At 38.8% G+C, this 21,732-nt stretch overlaps 1 protein-coding gene across 1 annotated transcript in view; it reads left to right on the forward strand.

The window, feature by feature from the left end:
- Nucleotides 1–1,556: 1,556 nt before the first annotated feature.
- Nucleotides 1,557–21,732, forward strand: part of LOC109540215 — a 49,708-nt gene continuing 29,532 nt past the window's right edge. The window contains exon 1 of the mRNA XM_019908481.2: nucleotides 1,557–2,138. Coding sequence (XP_019764040.2) covers nucleotides 1,850–2,138 — 289 coding nt within the window. The 5' untranslated portion in view covers nucleotides 1,557–1,849. The remainder of the gene's footprint in view (nucleotides 2,139–21,732) is intronic.

Below are 21,732 nucleotides of genomic sequence, written 5' to 3' on the forward strand. Positions count from 1 at the left end.
TTAGAAAGTGAACCATGGATGGGGAAATGTTGGCAGTTTTCTCAAAAAATGCTTGAATTCAAGAAGTTTTAGATTTGCGTGGTTTTTTTTTGAGTAGGTATAATAGACATTCTATTATTTCGGATCTGAAACTTTAACTATGTTTTTCAGTGACTTCCATGCATTCCTAGCGTCCGTGAGCCGAAAATGATGTAAAATTTAAGACATCGACCCCCACCCTTGGAAAAATTTCGATTAAAAATAAAAATTTTACATGCGTGTTTTTTGAGCTCAATCGATTCCTTTCGACGTAAGAAGGTCACAAATATGCATTTATAAAGTGTTTGAGTTGATAATAAGGAAGAAATCGTCGGATAAAGATCGTGAACGCTCAAAAAGCGCTTCAAATGTGCCGAAAATGTCTATTATTTCGAATCTGAAACTTTTAGCATGTTTTTTAATGAGTTCGATGCATTCCTGTCGGCCGTGAGCCGAAAATGATGTAAAATTTAAAACATTTGAAAAAAATTTAATTTTAGACACATTTTAAGCCTTTTTTGAACGTTCACGATCTTTAGCCGAGGATTTCTTCCTTATTATTGACCCAAACACTGTATAAATGCGCAATGGTGACCTTCTTACGTCGAAAGGAATCGATTGAGCTCAAAAAACACGCATGTGAAATTTTGATTTTTGGTCGAAATTTTCCTAGGGTGGATTTTTTGAAAAAATAAAAATTTTCTCAAAATGTCTTAAATTTTACGATATTTCCATCTCATGGAATGCATCGAACTGATTAAAAAACATTCTAGAAGGTTCAGATGTAATGCACTCTTACCTTGGTCACCCTGTAGAATGCTCTTGTTTTCCAATATACCGGGTCTCAATTTGAAAACTTGCCACCCTTAATATCGCACCAACGATTTAAGTCGAAAAAATCGTCCACATTTCCTTTACAATCGCTAATTTTCTAATTTAAAGTCACATTTTCGGGCCTTCAATCCTTCGAGAACCAATTCCAACAAATAAGACACTTTTTCCAAAACGAACGTGTAAAAACCGGCTCATTTACAACTTTGTTGATGTGTTTGTATTCACTCGTTGCCATGGTACATGTCTTGTATTCAAAGAGTCGACAAGCGATTGGTCAATCAGGTTTATGCGCTTCCGGAAATAGACGTCACCAGGGACCGTTCCTAGGCAACGAAGGTTGTTGATTTCTTGGAAAGCGGAAATGGATGGAATTCGAGACAAGGGCGAATCCCCCTTGTGCTGGGTTTATAACGACTAACGTTAATTTCTCTATTTTCATAGACAACAAAAGACTGAATTCCTACTACTTGATCCCCCCCTGATTCGAGAGTGAAAAAGATGATTTTATGGTGAGTGTAATGTAAAGGGTTGTCCAAAGTGCCGCGCCATAAGAGGCCCGGTGTCGGGGCATCAACACACAAGTCTCTTAAGACACAGTATTACCCAGGCCTAGCCCACAGATGGACCCATTTGGGTTAAAAACTCGGCAACATTGTCTGGTGAAATTCAAATTCAAAGCCGGCAAAAGTGCGCGCCTTCGCTGCCACTGACTGCGTTCTCGGTGTTTTCCACTTGCTTACCGGCGTTTGTGCCGCGTACTTGTGAGCGTGTTTCGTTCGTCTCGCGCGTCCAAGTTGCGACTTTTCCGGAAAATGTGAACGACAAACCGGCTGTTTTGTGAAAACTGTGCCCGTTTTGTTCGGTTTTTCGCAGCAACTGCGTGCCGGAGTTTTGGATGACTTTGCGCTTGAATCCACAATGTTTGTTTCGGTAATTTAAGGCCCCAAAAGTGATATGCTTGCAGTATTGGCTTGCGGTTCAGTGCGCTCGAATAAAAATGCCGTTCGTGCAAAGGGTTGTGGAACCCAAGTACCTGTCGAGAGTGACTCTGTTCAACGAAAATGGTACCCCCAAAGTCTCAGATGGGGAGTTGGAAGCTGTCACAAATTTTACGCTTTGCAATGCGCTCAGGCAACTTGCGTCGCTGTCGCTGATTGCTGACGACATTTTCAAGGAATTGGGTTCTCAGCTGCGAACCGTCTATAAGCGATGTGAGGTGGTGAGAACCCGAATTAGTCTCGTGGATGAGAAGCTGGCCCAGTTCGATCCCAAAAAGGTTCCTGTGCGTAAGTACTAGTTTTCAACACTACATCATTTATTCAGCTATTCATTCCTTTAATGGTAAAGTAAAATTCCGCGAATATGGTGCTTGGGGCGCATTTATTCCGGGCAAAATACGGCTAAAATTTGAATCTAAAGTCCAAATTTTCGGCTATAAAATGTAAAAATGAACAATTGGGGTTTCAACTCGAGTTTTCCACCAAATAAAAAGAGTGATTGTGATGTGRAACACTCSKCTTTCACACATTTCTTCCTTGAAAATCTTCAATTTCAATTCTRCAAACTGACGCAAAAAAGTCGACTTTAAACCCAGTTTATGACTTTCAGCAGGCGCTTTCTAGTCATTAATTTTCAAGAGTCGCGRTATTTTCGGGTTCAGATGTTCGGTCAATCTTTGTCCGTTTTTCCATCTTCAATACATATAATTTCAGTTCGAAAGTCGGCACATTCTCGACTGTCTTTCCCGAAAATGAAGCTTTTTAGTCTTCAATTCCAACTCTGCAAACTGACGCAAAAAACTCGACTTTAAACCCAGTTTTATGACTTTGAGCGGGCGATTTCTACTCATTAAGGTCGAACTTATTTTGCATATTTGTTGTTAATAATCACCGAATTTTCGACTCCAGATGGTCGGTCAATTTTTCGATCTTCAATATAATTTCAGCCCGAAAGTCGGCACTTTTCAAGTGCCGATTAATTGGCACACACGAGGTTCTACCTACACATTTTAAATAATGCATCAGATAGGTTATTAACTGGTTCTTTGTCTTATATTCCTGCCCATTACGGCTTGCAAAACCACATAATGGATCTTCTACAAATTATTAAATTACATCGTTTTAAATGGCAGATTGAACGAGATTACCAATTACCGGTACGCTTTATGCGTCCTTTCTAATCTGTTGATAAATCGCGAAAAACTGCCTTCGAGGTTGTTCATTTCTGAAGACGTGCATGCACCAAGACCGTAATGAACACGAAAAATTTATGAAAAAAACAAAAAAAAACTGGGGAAAAGATAATTATCGTCATGAGCAGTTTAAATATTGACTTCCTGGTATTATTTGCGTATTTCGTTATTTTTTCCCGCAATCAGCTCATTGATTGCTCGTTGCATTCGCAACGATTCCAAGGAATGCAAGTCGGGCATCGTTTGTTTAAGAGACGATTTTTCGCAAAACAAACTCCGATAAATCCATATTTGCTCAATATTTATTCAGTATGGATGGTTTACGAAAAAAATACACTTTTTTGGGCTTTATTCTTGGAAATTCCTGATGGCAACAAATTTAAGGCGTTTCGAAAATGACGGTATTTCGGTCAACGGTGTGCGACAGGAAATTCAATGCATGAAGCAATTCTATGATTAGTTTATGTTGAAAATGCCACCTGTTTTAAATCGAATCAACTGAATGCAGGATTTCCAGGAAAAAACATTTCAAAATCCAATTTTCTTGATAAAATAGATAACTGGAAATGTCGAAATCTCTATTTGATAATCATTTACGTACTCAAATCCACATTTGTTATTAAAATGTGTTATCAGTACAAAAGTGTTAATACATGATTGTATCTGAATTACATACATTTTGGCATTGATGGCAATTTTAAGAGTGCGGTTCATCAAGCACTGCATTAGTAAAATGTCAGTAAAAAAATGTAAAACGGGGTTAACGAGAACTTATGAATGAGTAAACGGCTTGCCTTTAATTTGTATGCTAATGGCCATGTTTTCCGGCATGTAATTAACTTGAAAGGCGTACGATGTTTGCTTGAAAAATACTAGTTTCTTAATTAAATTTCATTAATTAAACTCAGAACGTTCCAGTGTAATTGATAGGAGAGGCCCAGTTTCATTAGAAACAATTCAACCGATTAAGAATGAAGCTTTCGGTGTTATCATGCAAGTAGGTACAGATTTTCAGGTGTGTTCATCTCAGGCACCTTCAGGGCTAGTTTCGAGCCTATTGGCTCTCATCAGCTGGGTTTGGTCTGAAAAGGACACTCCCCATTTTACATCTGCGTAAAGTACTCGAGAAAATCCACTGTCTAAAGTTTCAAAAGCGCCGAACCATACTTTGGCTCACTCTTTTCTTCATAACTCTGACATATAACGCTGAATTTGGTTACAATTTTGAAAACTCAAAAAACATTTTGTAGATATTAAATTCTCTAATTCGAGGTATTCTTTTTAAATTTTTTCCAAATCTGAAAATTTACAAAAAATAGCATAATTACAAATTATAAATAACTATTTATAATTTCCTCTTATTGCCGGTTTTTCAGCAAACCGTCCGTCAAAACTAATGTTTCAGAGTCAAATTCAAAAACAACTTGGCATTGAATTAAGCAAATTTGCTGGTAAAGCAACATATTGCCTGTAAACCCACAAAGCCTCCATATCCTAAACTAACTGCCTCCGGATCTCTTCGTCAGGCAGCTCTATTCAATTAACTGCTCCCTATGGGATTCAATTTTTTCCAATCTAATAAAAGCACCGGAAGATCAAGCCACCTAGACACAATATGAGATTTATCAAGGGAGTTTGTCACTTAGATAATCTTCATGGTTTCCACTTTAACCCAAACTTTCGCTAGAGCTAGAAACATCTTTCCATGAATGAATGAAAGCGAGACTTTAAAACCACAAGGATTCCATTCAAGGCATTTAATTAACGTTTTTGTGGCCTGCTCTGGTCCACTTGAGTCGAGAGTGGCCGTAAGGTGAAAGTCGCAGTTTTTCCAACACCAAAACCCTTGCTTGAAACCGAAATTAAGCCTTTCCAACTGGTAGACGGAACTGTTATAAATTGGCGGCTTTGTACCTTCAACAGCCGTTTATATCCGCTTTTCGAATCGCCCTGTTCACTTCCTATCAGCTGTTCTTTAATGGGTGGTTATTCATCGCATTTGGCATGCAATGACGGTTGAACTGGGCAAACTGCTCTAATAATTCTGGTAAAAAGCCGCAATTAATACCTAAAGAAAAAGGAACGTGAGGGCTAAAAATACACTTGAATTTATTCCTCCAAACAGCCTTCAACATGCTTATCGCCGCGATTAATCTTTCAAGAACAAGTCGCCAAATGCTGATAAGATATGAAACTCAGACGCGAAAATGGCAGGTTGTAAATTGACAATAAGCATTTTAAAAAATTATCTAAAGCCTTGCAAACAGAACCGAACCTAATAGTGTTTTTGCAGCCATTCTTGTGGTTCCGACCCAAGGCCGTCGAAGAGAAATCGAATCGAATTGAACCGATATTGGGTTCATAAAACCATCGGTTTGTGGTCATCCTGCACTCTTCGTGATTGAAAATGAATCCCAACTTTCCCGGACGGTTTTTCTTCAATAAACCTTCTACCGAATGGGGGGAGGAACCCAAACCGTTACGAAACTGGACACAAGTCGGTTGAAAGCTGCATGTGCATTCCTCAAACATATGGTCTTAACAAGAGTAATTTTCGTATCTGGTCGTGTCCAAATAGGGACTATGGTTCTCGGGTACTTGCCTACTTCTACTTGTTGCCATTACGAAAGAAACGGTCGTTCTACTGGCGTAAAAGTTGATAGGTACTTATTAGCAAATATGGTTTCTATTAGTTTTATTAAATAGCGCTTGAAAAATGGCATACAATCAACCAGGGCTCTGATTTGATGGATTTTTGGCGTCAGCACCAACCGATGCTTCTTCTGTAATTGTGCAAAATTTCAGTTTTATATCTGCAACAGTTTGGTAGTTCTGTACATTCCTAGGAAGGCCTGCTGGATTGGGGGCAGCTTGATGCGCATAATCGGAAACTCGAAAGCTGGTAAAAAATCAACAGGTGCTTTGAATGGATTGAATTTTCGTACACATTCTAAATGATGTTTCCTCAATGGTTGCCTCAAATTTCAATTTTACATCCTTGTGAGTTTGCAAGTTACGATTTTTTAAAGTCAACTGTGCTCAATCGAGACCCCAATCTTAATACGCTTTAAATTTGGAAAATCCCAGGAAATCAACTGCAACTCGGAGTTTATTGAATTTTTGTACATAGTAAGACTTCATCTTTAGTCTCCCAAAATAAAAATTTGGTGTCATCTGCAAGTGTTTCAAAATGTCGATTTTTTTCGAAAGGTCTGCCAGATTGAGACGCGTTGATGGGCAGAAGTGAAAGTTTGAAAACTCATCAAAAATCAACCGCTGCTCTGCATTGATTGACTTTTTGTCTACCGGCTAACTAAGGCTTTTTATACAGCAGTGCTAAATTTGAACTTTACATCGGCGTGAGTTCGGAAGTTGCAAATTTTTAAACCCAAGTGTGCGCAAACGATAAATATGAACTTATTTCTAGGTACAAAGGGAATTTTGAAAAATCATATAAAATCATTGCAATCTCTAGACTAGCTGAGTTTTTTCAGACATGTCCACTAAGGTTTTTTCTATAACACTTCAAATTTTTAAGTTTGTATGGGAATTATTTTCAAAGTTATCAACGAAAAACTGGCCCAAAACTTGACCGGTTTCTTTTCATACTCAAAAAAAGTTTTCATTGCGTTGAACATTTCCAAAAAGGGCTAAAGATAATTGAATGAATCAAATCGGGGATCGGTTACAAGGGTAACACTTCATATAGCCATTATACGGCGAAAAATCCAATATAAATAAGGGCGCATCTAAGGGCGGCAGATGTGCATATTCCAGATAGGTTTTACTCATGTGCAGTATGCATCAGTGGCTTTTTTATTTAGGCAACTCAATTGTTAAGCTATTAAAAGGTAGCAGAAAATCGGTGCCATATTGCCGATGGGGACGCACTCGAGTGGCTGCAGATAAAGAGAAGAAAATCATGGAAAATAGACAGTTTGAAACTGTTTTTTTTTCATCAGCTAAGTTTTTATCGTTGAATCTGCTTTCGTTTCTAATTTACGTTAGTATTTTTGCTAAAGTTCTCGTCGAATTGTGCAGATTTTCAACAATTTTTGCTGACCAACATTATCGGGTACGACCGATCGTTTTTTCTTAGCTGGTTGAACTCTTGCAAGTCGCCAGTAACAGTTTGCATCATCAACATTTACGAGTACCGACTTCCTTTTCGGTGTTCAAGCAAATTAACACAGTCACTGAGACATGAGATTTTTTCATGATTGGCTTCCACCTATGAATCATATTTCCCATTATTATTATTTACGACCGTGGGGTTTTGGGTCCGTTTTCCTGGAAAGCTATTTTGAACTTAAAAAAAACCGCTGTTAAAACTGTAAAAATTCTCTTTTGCTGACGATTTAATCGAATCGGACATGAAGCATAGAGAATTTCGGACATTAGGAGATTTTGACGGTGATGCTGATTGTATGTCGGAGTTTTACGCAAAGCGCGGATATGCAAACCTCCAAATTAAAATTAGTTGCGCAAAAACCAACCGGGCTAAGAAAGTGCGCTCAACAGCATTGGATAGAGCAAAGTGTACTTTGTAGCCCAACCAAATTTGATTGCCAACTTGTCTTTGAGGGGTTTTTCGCAATTTTTTAAACATAACAGTCTTTTTGTGTAGCGCGTCTTTCGCAACACTCTGAGTAAAAATGAATTGCACGAAATCCACAATAGCTAGGAATATGCGGCAAACTCTCCTACATAGAGAAAATTGTGATTTATCGACCAAGCAGACTTAGGTTCAGTTGAAAATAAATTGCTGAAAAATGTAAATAGGTGCAATAATAATGATGGCAAGAACAGTGGCTCCATTCTTCTCTGTAACGTCTTAATTCCTCTCCATCAACAATGATTAGCCCCCTTGAAAACAATAATTCGACAATGGGGCCCCATTAATTTAAAAAGCGAGAAAGCCGCCGAATATTTCATTAAAAAAAATCCTTTTATTGTCGCGTCCGACCTCTGAAAAGCCGATTGAATAAGTATTTTACACACAAAGCCGCCGAGCATGTCGAAATACAATGGGTTGTACATTTTTGCCCAACACAAAGGGCAAAAGTTTTGGTTTTTTCACTGATTCATTAGGTCACCATATGGACTAATTTCCGTAAAGTTTTGGATAGTTTCTGGAAGGTTCTTCAAAAGTTGTGCCCATCGTGTAATTTCGTTGTTAACTTGCAGCAAAAAGCGCGTTTGGGTGATCAGTGAATCAGGATGACCTCAAATTCGTATCGGGTTTCCATTGAGCTGATTTCAAGAGTCACGCAAGCAACTTGCCTAATTATTGATTACGATCATCAATTATTCCCGAGTGAACTGGAAATGGTTGGCTTTCAAGGTTGATTCTTGGCAATGATGGCGTCATTCGGTAACAGTTGAGGCGTCAACCCTCCCTATTGAAATTATGAAAAGCTCCCGAGGGTTTTCTTATCCCCTTTCCTGTTCCGGAACAATTACGCTAATCCTTTTGGCGCATTTAGTCGGAAAGGCGTTATGCATGCCCATCATGTTCAAACAGAACCTTTAACGGCGGTTTGAAACGGCGTTGATTTGGATTTAGGCGTTAATTGAACTAAAATTGATCGAAAGTTATCCACGGTTTTTTAGAATCTCTTTGTCAGAATCGCATTGACCGTTTGGTTTAAACTCGGATAAACAAACGTTCCAGTGGCGAGTTCGTCTATGTATCGTGATTGTAATTATTCTAAACTCGTGCTCACATGACGAGAAATAATAAATAATTACGATGCACATGAGTCATGGAAAAGCAATGAAACAAGAACCATGACTTACATTGAATCGGGCAAAAACACCAGCATCGAACAAATGCCACATATTTTCAGTTGGGTTTTGCTTATCAATGGAAAGTTGGAAAATGGTAGAAAATCAACCAGTGCTCTGAAGTGCACAGTGAAGGCTTTTTCTGTAACTGCTCAAAATTTGAAATGTGTCCCTCAATAAACTGGGAAGTTATGAATTTTTGAAGTCAGGCGTGCACGAACGAGATTTCCTGCTAAATATTAAAGTAAGTTTGGAAAATTGTGGAAAATCAACAGGAGTTGGCAAGTCGGTGATATTCGCCATACGTGCCAACTAGGGCTTTTTCTTCAAATTTCCGAAATTTGAGATTAATATCTGCTTGGTTTTCAAAGAAAAAATAAATTCATAACTGTGGTTTTTCAGCCTGAGATGGCGATGGTTCCTCCGATGCATCTCTTGTACTTAACTTTGAAAATACCTAAAAATTCTCCTACCAGATGATTGATGCATGGCACGCTCACAAACTAAGTGCAACGTACATAGCAATTACATACAAAACAAACGATAAATGGTGGTACGCCATTCGAAACGTTGGTGCATAGATAGCGATTGTTTTGTCTTTGCTCATTAGAGCGATTTACATAACATGCGGAGGCCAAAAACACTCGCACGGCTATTTAAAGCGTACTTTTGCAATAAGTTCTGTTTGCTTTTGTTGTTGCATCACAGAGAGTATCGAACTCGGTGGCAAATCGGCAAGTTCAATACCAAGGAGCGATGATAAAAAGGTTTTTTTGTGCGTACTTTGAGAGCGCAGTTTGGTCGAGAATCGGCTGCCGATGAGCCGAGCCCCAAAACTTTAAGACGAATGGAAAAAGCTTAGCAGGACAAGGTAAAAGTGAACGAAAAGATCACTGAAGACATTCCCACACAACTTAAGGAGGGCCTGCCGGCCAACTAGGGCCGTACTAAAGGAGGAAGTTTTAAGGGGGTCTTGTCATGGAATTTACTGTTTGATAGTTTCCAATTTGTGCCACAAAACACTTCAATTTCTTGGAAAAATCTGACGTTTTAAATTTCTTTTTAGCGCTACTGGCTGCCAAAGAATACGGTTTTAATTGAGTTTTCAAATTCACTTTTTTGCGGCAAATCCAAACAGTTTAACAACCGACTTGGCGCACATATTAACTGGGGCTCTCCCTACAATTGTGCCAAATTTCAACTTTGAATCTCCATAGGTTTGCGAGTTATGAATTTTTTTATTCAAGTGAGCGCGCCTTGGGCTTCCCTAAATATAACTGGAAGTTTGGAGGATGGGAGAAAATCAACTGGTGCTATGATTTGACGCAATTTTTGGGCGCATTCCAAGTAAAGTCTTTTGCACAATTTCTCCATTTTTGAATAGTGTCGTTGAAAAAGTTTCGAAGATATAAATTTTTATAGTTAGGGGTGCCTAAACAAGAGTCACTGGAGTCGTTCCCAAATATGACGAAAACTTTGCAAGATTGCAGAGAATCAACTGGTGCTCGGAATTAATTCGTTTTTCGCACAGCAGCGAAATATTGTATTTGGAATAACTGCTGAAAGTTTCACTTTTATACCGCAATGGGTTTGAAAGTTATGAATTTTTAAAGGCAGGTGCGCACTTTGGCGTCCCCTTAACACATCGGAAAGTTTGAACATGGCTAGAAAACGAACGGCTGCTCCGATTTACTCAATTTTTGCCAATACTAGGGCTTGTTCTAGAACGAGGCAAAATTTCAAGCTTGGACTTGCACCAGTTTGCAAGCTACGAACTTTTCTAACCAGACTTGCCCCTTTTCGAAGCAAAACAGAAACCCGGTTTCCCATCCAATAATTGTTTTTTTTTAACTTATTGCCGATGAAAGTACCACCCTGTAAGATGTGACCACAGGCGGGCTTCCAGCGAGGCCACAGAGCCAGTCTAAACGGCCTTAGGCGATTTTACGGCCCACCATGACGGCCTGCAACAATGCCGATACTCTTAGGAAATCCTCTAATGTGGTATCAATTACAGCATAACTTGATTTTACATAACCAGAAAGGCCTGCAAGGTACCGCGATGGGTTCCACATCTAGAACCAGAAGAATAAGGCGTGTTTTGTTCGTTTGAGGCGTCTCGAGCGTCTACCATTAGCACCTTCCAAAGCGGTTTTAGTGGGTCCAAGTGAACAAAGGTGAAAAACCGGCCACTAACTTACTGGTAACGTCCACAGAAACGAGGAGAAAGAGTTTTTTGTGGGGCAAACAAGTGGTTTTTCTGCATTATGATCGATTTGGCAACACAACAGCATTCCTCAGCATCAGTAAATACATCATTACCAACGGCCTTAAGGGAGAAGCAGAGTCAGAGGTCTTTGGTGCACTATCATTATGTTGATAGTTTTCCTCTGGTATTTCAGCGCTGGAATCAATTGACAATCTCCTCTTTAGGGCAGAACTGATCTTGGGGAATGAATGAAAACATGCTGAAAAACAGATTTGGTTTTTTGGGCCTCCACCACTGATCAAAGCGCGGCCAAAAGGGGCGTAAAGATGGCCCGTGAGAACCAATTCGTAACCTGTTTCCTCTACGATATTAAAGACCCATGGGCCCTTTTCATGGGTATAGTGGCGCCCTTTTCAGCGGCCCTTAGGGATGCTTCTGGCACCATTCAAAGCTCGAATTTATCTGGAACTTATGAATAATGGCTCGTTCTCAAAGCTACCTAAAGAAAAATCGTGTTTATGAATGTATACTGGCCGCGTAAAAGAAACAATAACGATAGCAATAATAGATTTAAGGCCAAAAAGTGTAACTGTGTTTGTTTTAATTGCTTCCTGTCGCTTCGTAAAGTGGGAAAGTAGGTCTAAGACAAACAAACACTTGATTTATAAGACCGGAGGACATTGAGAAATGCGCTTGAAGTGATAACGTAGTGGGAACGCTTGGTCGCCAACTGAATTTATTAACGAATATATTGGGCTGCAACTGGATACTTTCATGGCAAAGTTCAAACAAAGAAGACATTTGTCGCTTCCAACTGTTCCGACCAGTTCGAGCCTAGTTTTTCTAAAGAATCTTTGTCATCAGCGTGAAAGTGTTTGGTTTTCATTGCAGCACTTGACATGGGAGTTTCCTCAAACAATCATAGAAAATCAATTTGCGTTTCAACCTCATTGCATTTTTCACAGTGTTGACAAATACGGTCTCTTCTATAAGTGCTCAAAATTTCAAATTTATGTGTGCTTTCGTTTTCAAGTTATGAATTTTTATAGTCAAGTGTGCTCAAACGCAGGRCTACTTTTRACACAACAGGAAGTTTGGCAATTAATAGAAAATTAACGAATGCTGTGAATTGCCTGAGTTTTGGTGCACATATTGACTGGAATTAAGCCTATAATTGTGCCAAATTTCAACGTTGACCCTCCATGGGTTTGCAAGTTACGATTTTTTATGGTCAAGTGTGCTCAAACGCAGGACTACTTTTAACACAACAGGAAGTTTGGCAATTAATAGAAAATTAACGAATACTGTGAATTGCCTGAATTTTGGTGCACATATTGACTGGAGCTACGCCTATAATTGTGCCAAATTTCAACTTTGACCCTCTATGGGTTTGCAAGTTACGATTTTTTATGGTCAAGTGTGCTCAAACGCAGGACTACTTTTAACACAACAGGAAGTTTGGCAATTAATAGAAAATTAACGAATGCTGTGAATTGCCTGAATTTTGGTGCACATATTGACTGGAGCTAAGCATATAATTGTGCCAAGATTCAACTTTGACCCTCCATGGGTTTGCAAGTTACGATTTTTTATGGTCAAGTGTGCTCAAACGCAGGACTACTTTTAAGACAACAGGAAGTTTGGCAATTAATAGAAAATTAACGAATACTGTGAATTGCCTGAATTTTGGTGCACATTTTGACTGGAGCTAAGCCTATAATTGAGCCAAATTTCAACTTTGACCCTCCATGGGTTTGCAAGTTACGAATTTTTATATCCAGGTGTGCACAAAAAGACTGTTTTAAATACAATAAAAACTTGAAAAAATCACCAGAAAACAGTGAGAGGTTTGTTTTGCTCTTGCAGCAAATCCACCCAGCCAGTTGATTTCGAAAGTAAAAACCAGATTCTCCAGCCAACAATGCCATAACAAAATAATTCATGCTGTTGGAGGGTTCAATGGATCTGCTCTTGTTCTCACATTGACAATAACGCTCTGATTCAGTTGATTGATGGCGTTTGGATTGCCCTTTCATTAGCTTTTATTGAAGCGAACTGCTCGGATTCCAACTCGATTAGTCAGGACTTATTGGCAGGATTATCAATACCTTATGTCAAGAAATATGTACCCTGAGCATGAAATTCTAGCTTTTGAGTGGAGCAAAAGCCGCAATGCAAAGCATTCGGATGTGAAATGCCGGAACTTTTGGCCGCTGTAAACAAACCCGAATTTAACCAGTCTTGTTCATACAACATAAAACTTCCTTAATATCGTGTTCACATTTTTTTAACGTCGGCTTGATTGCAACCATATGTTATGAGGTTTGAGAAGAATTTTCTTCAATGGCTTTGTACTAGAAAAATCCAAATGATTGGATCGAAAACTCATAGTTGTAGTCTTCAGAAAAAGGACTATTGAGTTTATTACAAAGCTTTCGGTTCCCTTCTGAAAGCTTTTCAAAGTGGGACTCCGCAGTAATTTATTTGTTTCTTTGAATGTGTTCCTGCAAAAACGTATTCGCCCAGACCGGGCGAATAGTAATCGGGATTAACTAGCGTTTGAAAGCAATTACCATAAAATCAAGATACCCATACAATCTGCACGCTGTACAGAATACATAAATAAAACCGACATAAAATTTAGTACTGCACATTTAATATTAATGAGCTTTAAAGTGCAGAGTAAAGTATAAGTGTCAATGTGTCCAGCCCACGCGCATCTATACCATACGTTTACAGTCTCGCGTTGCTTTTAAAATAGAGTTAGCTACATCAAGTTCAATGATTATTCGTTTAAAAGTTCAAGTGCCTCTTTATGGCTCAATTCGGAGCTCTATTTTGGCCTCAAATTGTCAGAAATTAATCGCTCAAACCTATGAAGCTTCTAGACACCTGGCTGAAGATAACACTGATATTCACCAGACGTGGCGTTTAAAAATAACAAAACGTAGGGTGTTTTTTTTGGAAAGTCAGACAAGGGGAAAGGCAAGCAGCTGTCTTATGTAACTTACCCCCCGATTACCCAGTGCGTTTGTAGAGCAGCAGAGGTGGATAATCACCCCAAAGATCTAAAGCCGTAGTTTTACGCACTGTTTATTTTCAGCAGTAGCATGCTTGGAAAAATGTTTAATTTTTCGTAATTGCCATGCTTTTTATAAAATTGATGATGGCATTCTTGCATGTGATTTACCTAATACATGCTGCCGTAATGGGAACATTAACAAACCAGCTTGTGGAAGTAGGTACAGCTTTCGCTCCATATGCAGAATTACCCCCTAAAATGGTTTTTCCGTAATTAACTGATTTTTGTTTATTTGCTAAATGATGCTTTGTCTACAATTTTGCCTAATTGGGAGTTTGTGTCTTGATGGGTTGGAAGTTATGAATTTTTAGTCAAGCTGGCTCAAATGAGGCATTTTCAGACATAGCGGGAAGTTCGAACATTTGTAGAAATCCAGGAGGTTCTGAATTTATTTTATTTTTCAACTCGCACAAACTAGGGATTTTTCTACAATGTGGGAAAATTTCCAGTTTATCTGTGTAGTATTTTTGAAGTTAAGAATTTTTGTAATCAATTGAGCGCAAACGATGCTATTTTCTAATTTACCAAGATTTTCAAGAGGGTAGATACTCAATGAGAGCTACGAATTGAATGAATTTTGAAACACTAATTACCTAAGGCTTGGTGTATAATTTCCCAAAGTTTGAACTTTGTAGCTTTGGAACTTATGAATTTTCATAAGCCGGTGGGGCAAACTAGACATTTTTCCAAATTCAATCGGAAATAGCTAGAAAAATTATAGAAAATCAATGCGCACCCCAAACTTATTGATTTTCTGTCCTCATACCAACCGAATGATTCTCTAAAACCTGGGCAAATTTCAATTTTATTGCTGCAAGAGTGCGGAAGTTACGAATTTTTGTCTCATTGGCTGATGTTTTACTTCCCTAATCACGCCACAGCTTTGAATGAAAATGCCTTCCTTACATCAATTGCATGTTTACGGTTCGTCATTATGTGAACTTTCCATTCTAAGACCGAGGACAATAAAAAAGCTGTTTCCTCAAACTCTTTTATGGCTTATCGAGTGGCTCGCAGGAAAACATGTCGTTAGGGGGACTTTCTCGGAAAAGTTTTCCAATTTGAATGCCGCATGTTGAAGGGACATTATGGAGATGTTCTGATATCGCAAATCGTTAACATCCCTTTTTCTTCATCATTACTGTCCGTTCGCGGCTTGCAGATAGTAAAAAAACATAGGGGTTTGATAAAATCGCAGTGATTTTTAGCCGGTAAATTCCAGGCAAAATTCCTGATTATTCCAATGAATGAACCGCTTGAAAGCTGCATTGAAATCCGCACAATGCTCACCTTAACGAACTGGAGCACAACAATGCCTTGACGAAAATAAAGGAGTTCCACTGCATCTCATTTTTCAGTGCCGTTAAAGAATTCCGATAGGAGCCCAACTGAGCAAAACGACTTTTAAACACTTCCGGTGGTACTAAATCTGTCTTTATAGGAGTGCGACTTTTTCGATATTCATAATTTTTGCAGGGATTTCTTTCTATTCAGTTGGTGAGCGCCACTAAACTTTATGGAGGATGATTGATTGGAACTAGAGGAATGGCGTAGTCTTGGAAAAAGGACACGTTTTATGCATCAAACCTGTTTGAAGTGTTTTGAAAACCTAAAACAAAGATTTTTTCTTTGGTAAATAAATTTCTGTTTGCTCGCAACAGTTGGTTAAGGCTTTAAATACTGCAAGAAAATGCCATTGATGTAAAGGAGAAAGCCTGATTTTTATCTGCGGGTTTTTGGACTAAAATTTGCATAATACAGCTTGATTGCGGAAATCTTCAATTCGTTATCGCCTTGAATTTACTTACAACCATGCGCCGTATAGTTTTGCATACATTAGCAAACCATTAGGAACCGCTATTGTTGATTAAAAAACCGTCTCTGAAACCCTCCACTATTGAGCACGTTTTCTTAATTTTTTTGCCTGGATTTTCTGATAAACGAACGCGAGTACAGGAAGTCATCAACTCATGCTCGAAGTATCAATTACCAGGCCGGTGTCAAAACTTCCAACTTTATCTAGTTAATCCAATTAGCCGACAACGCAATCTGCATCCTAATGAGTGATTTTACACATTCGAAATTATTTCTAGTCTAATAACCGATTTCGATTCGCGGTTAGTTATGTAGTTGGTATAACTGTTTGAAACTGGCACTCATTAGCGGTTCACGCCGCATTGGAGCTGAGCTCCACAATGGAATTTCTTCATGTTCATGGAAAAGAGTAATTGGAAGCGTCGCTCCTGATGTACAGTGCTGGTTTGGGGGCTTAATCAAGACGAAATTAAACAGCCCGAAACAAATATTTCCATTACGAGCAGCCAGCTCTAATAAGACGATACGCGAGAAGGTGAAATGCCAAGTGGAACCGCAATTAAACCTGCTAATTTTAGTAGGCAATTAACCCAAATTTGCGGGTTTTAATGTACTCTTCGTTTGATACTACAGCTTTCGGCACAGAACGCGCTAAATTGTGTTTAGGTTTCGTTAATTCCTTGTTAACATTAGTTGGTTAATAGAGCTAAGTGAAAAGAACAACTTGCACTCGACCAGCTTTACATGCTTTATGGACTCCAGTCCGGTCGTTTTATCTAGTTTAATCTAACACAGTGTTCCATGTTCCATTTCGAGTTCGAGCATCCACATCTGGGTATTTATTGCGTATTTATTTGTCTACTCGGGCTTGTTCTAAAACTTTTGCGTGAACTTCTTTAAAACATCGCTGCTTGCATTAATAGAGGCTAAACATACGGCAAACAAGTGCGTAAAATCCGCCAACTTCTTCCTTTTACCTCCAAAAACTTGCTCACCTCAATAGAGCAACTAGAGCATCCACATTTTGTACAAAATTTTTGTAATTTATTAGAATCAACTTGGACAAACTTAAAAATAGGTTGCATCCATTCTAATGTAAATGCGGCTTGAAACGCTCCGCTAACCATAAAAGGCAATAAGCAAATCGGATGCTCACAGACCTAGAGTGACCATACAAAATGCGAATCCAACATATGCGGATAATGCGGTGCTTGTTTGTGGTTTTATTCAAATTTTTGGGGCTGAACGGACAAAGCAGCCGATTTCATCGCACAATCACCGGGCCCCCAATTTTTATTTGTATTTCCGCCATAATGCGCCAAATCCGACAATTACACCCCCATTGAACAGGGTGGTTGAACAGGTTTACCCGTAAAATAAAACAAATTCCCCCCCATTAGCTAAACAAGCGTCTATCTAATCTTGCGTGTTTGTGTAAATAACCACGCCAAACTACATATACATTTATCTCACATTGCAACGTGCACATCAGCCTATTTCCAAGCTACAATGCCCGACTGCATTGCTTACAGGAAAAAAATTAAACAAACAGGCTGATATGAGCACCAGACATATTTATTATGCCCTAGGGGCGGCAAACCAACAAGAAAGTGATGATTTAACATCGAATTATCGATCAGAATGTGTGTTTTGGGCTAATCTTGGATCAATATTTAATTATTTTTCAGCGCATTTATATACAACTTTACTATATTTTTTTGAGTATCAAATCGACCATAATTTTTAAGTGCATCTCGTATAGCTTTGGTGTTGGTTTCTCAGTATTTACAAAATTCGGAAAAGGTTCTGCGTGCAATAGAACTCTCTAAAATGGACTATCAGGGATTTTGTCAAAATTATTCTACAGCAAGTAGCCACTTGAAATTTGCACATCCGATAGAAGACAGATCGTGCTGCAAACTCGGAAAATTTGGCTTCGATCATGTAAAATTCTGATTTTTTCGAACTCTGCCAATGCAGGACCATAACTGATCGCTTTTGTACGAATTTTTAAGCAAGACCGTGTTGTTTCTTGCTTAAAAATTCGTAACTTCCAATCCAGGGCAAGTAGCAACTGGAAATTTAGAGTTCTTTCAGAAGGTATTTGGAGTTGAAAAATCTGAAGTTTCCACTTAAATGATGCCAAATCTTGACGCTCTTGAAATCCAACTGCGCGCTCTTTAAAAAAATCCTAACTTCTAATGTGGGGCGGGTAGCGACATGAAATTTTCACACATTATACAATATCTATTTGTACGACGTATGTGTGAATTTGATGCAAATCGCGCGAAAATCCTGATTTTTGTGAATTTTTCAAAGTTACTCCACAAATCAAAAGTCCAAACTAAACTGGAAATCGTCACTTCCTAAGAAGCAAAAACGGTCCCTTGCGGTTTTTTGCAACACGCTTAGTATAAAATGCATGTCGTCTTTGCAATATTCATTAAACAAAAGTACTTTTCTGGACCTAAAATAATCCCGATGGAAGCAGGTGTCTTTTATCGGCTATTCCTGGGCGATTGCCGTAAAACGCAAATTCGTCCCGTCTCAATTTGCTGTTTATTGCCCTCAGGGACGGGGCGATTTTCCTCTCTGCATTTTGAAAAACGTGTTGATTCCAGAGAAATAGACCAAAAAAAGAGCTGAGAGAGTGAAAGCCCCAAAGATCGGAATTCAAAAACTGTCTTAAGGCGCATCTCGTGTAACTTGCGTGGTTTTTAAGATTTTTTGCAAATTGGAGTGAGATGTTTTAGTTAATGGGGTACTTCAAAATGTACTTTCAGGAATTTAGGAAATTTTCAGAATTGTGCAAAGTGGGTAATTTTCAAATAAAAGAACGAAGAAAATGCGTAGGGCCTCAAGCGCATCTCGCATAACTCACGAGTTTTTCCAGATATGCAAGCAAAAAGGAGCAGGTTTTTTGTTGATGTGGACTCTTTAAAATGTACTTTCAAGGATTTCTGCAAATTGGCTCAGAACCCCGGAAATTCAAATAAAATCGCCACTGTCTAGTCCTTAGCAGTAGCGCATTAAGCGCATCTCGTAAAACTCTGGTATTTTCCTAGATATTATTGAAAAAATTTGGACACATTTCTGTATGCAAGAGAACCCTCTAAAATGCTTTGTCAAATAATCCCGAAAGTCTGCATTGTTGAGTAAAACAGCAGCTGAGGAAATGGGCATTTATCGAAAGGAAATGGGCATTAAGCGCATCTCTTATAACTCCAATGTTTATTACGCTATTCAACAATTTTGGAAAGGGTTTTTTGCATAAAATGATGTGGTTTTAAGACCACCTAAAGTCGCCCAGAAGACTCGGGAAGCCCAAATAGTGGCCGATACCCGAGGAAATTAGATCATTCGATGAAGCCGGCAAAATAAATGGTTGTTACACACCCTTCCGCACATCCGGTGAGTGTGTGTTCAAGTGTGCCATTAGCCACATTCCGTTATTTAATGTAGACAAAAACCGGTAAAGTTAGTTGCAACTGGTGCGTTTTTGGCGCATTTAAACCGTGGGGGAAAAGAAATTCTTCCTGGCGTTTCCCCGAAGTGCTTAAGATTCTCGCTCTTTAGAAGCTCTATGGATTAAACACCGTTTTTCCTGTTATAACCACTAATGGCATTAACTAGCAATTCCTGCGAGATAATGAGCATTTTCTTCAGCCTGAAACCGAAAGCCGGCAGGTAATTACCAGCATAGTCCTCTGCATGGCGCAGATGGATATAAAATGCCCATAAAAATATAATCACATTAAAACAGCTGTCGGAGGGCACTTTTATGTACCACACGCCGGATCTCTTTTTAATTCAATAGCTATTAATAATTCCTCCTGTGTCCTTTTCACTGATGTCTGTCTAGTGTTTATCGATCTCCTACGGGCTTGCACAATAACACTTTGATCAATTGCCCAACCAAACTCTTTAGGGTGAATTTAGAATAAGTTTCCTTTGAACCGGAGTCAAATGTATGCAGAACTTACTCTCAGCGTTTCTTCAAATACTTCCAATAAATAAATCACGATTTTCTGGTAAAAATCGACAGTAAATCCCAGCTGAAACCCATGATTATCTTGCGGCACAAACCGTTGGTATTCGTATGGGAATACTGGTTGTATCTAGCAGATGGTTTGTGCCAACAAAAGTGTCTTAGCAGCAAACAAAGCCATTGAAAATGTCTTTTTCACGCACTTGGGCTTGAAGACAATGCGTACCTGTGTGGAACGCACGTACACGTTTGGAGCTGAAATTCCAGCCCATTTTCATTCATGAATAATGCAAGCAAAAACGGCGATAAAGGGCCGTATGTTACGACTTAATGTGTGTTGTGTTGGCTAAATGGTTGGATTTGTCACTTGCTTTACCGGGGCTACAAAGTGGGAATTTCAAATGAGCAGTTCATTCTCATTTTTGCCGAATTTCCGGCGGTTTATAAAGTCCTGTATAAGCTTTCGGATTCTGCTGTTGTTTGCAGATATTTATGTGCGTCTTTGCGTGTTAACCAACGGATTTTTCCACTAAGTTCTGGTCATTTTAATCAAGAAAAATGATGCACCAAAAGTACATTTTAAATAAATAGTCGACTTCAACAAAAAACCTTCTTCGCATACTTTAAAATGTAAAAAATACACGCGAGTTATGCGAGATGCGCTTCAAGTGCTACTCATTTTCTTGGTGCTTGTATTTGAAAATTACCCATTTTCCAGAATGTTGAAAATTTCCTAAATTCCTGGAGGTGCAATTTAAAGCACCCCATTAGCCAAAACATCTCACTCCAATTGGCAAAAAATCGTAAAAACCACGCAAGTTATACGAGAAGCGCCTTAAACCATGCCGCCCTTTGAGGCTCTCAGCTCTTTTTAGAATTCCACGCATATCCAGACAGATACCTTTTTTTGGTATATTTGCTTGGAATCAACACGTTTTTCAAAGTGTGGAAAGGGCGGAAAATCGGCCCGCCCCTTGGGGCAATAAACAGCAAATTGAGACGGGAAATTTGCGTTTTACGGCAATCGAACAGGAATAGCCGATAAAAGACACCTGCTTGCATCGGGATTATTTTAGGTCCAGAAAAGTACTTTTGCTTAATGACTATTGCAAAAACGACATACATTTTATACTAAGCGTGTTGCAAAAAAACCCTCAACGGACCTTTTCAGGATTTCAAATTGTTGAAAAAATTCGGGTTTTGGTGCGATAGGGATGCAATTTTTGGGGTTCTAGACTCATCTGATTGTCATAGAGTGGAAAAACATCCAGGCGCTGCTTGTTCCAGATTGAAATCTAAGATTTTTTAAAGGAGATCGTGCAACCGAGACATTTTCGTTTGTGGACTAATTTTCAACAATTAACAAAAGTTAAAATTTCTTTTCGATTTCAATGACATTCGCAGATCTTTTGCACAAATAGATGGTCTATGAGGTGTGAAAATTGCATTTCCCTACCGGCTCTAGATTGGACGTTTGGAATTTTTAAATGAAAGCGTGCAGTTGGACGCAACTGTAAATTTTTGGTCCTGCCTTGACTGAGTTGCGAAAAATCAGGATTTTGCATGATTTTAGTGGAAACTTCACACTTTTTAGCCCGCAATTTCGTCTCTAAGATTTGTTAATTTCAAGTTGATACTTGTTCTGAATTGGACGCTTCGAATTTTTAGGCAAGAGCTTGCAGTTGGACGAACGTGTTCAGTTTCGTGCGTAGATTGGCAGAGTTTGCAAAAATCAGGATTTCGCAGGATTCAAGTGAAACTTTCACAATTTTCAGCTCAAAGTTTTTTCTGTAGGATTTGCAAATTTC

This window comes from Dendroctonus ponderosae, unplaced genomic scaffold, assembly GCF_020466585.1.
Source record: "Dendroctonus ponderosae isolate FM_Combo_2020 unplaced genomic scaffold, Dpon_F_20191213v2 Dpon_F_20191213_7, whole genome shotgun sequence".
Classification (NCBI taxonomy): Eukaryota; Metazoa; Arthropoda; class Insecta; order Coleoptera; family Curculionidae; genus Dendroctonus; species Dendroctonus ponderosae.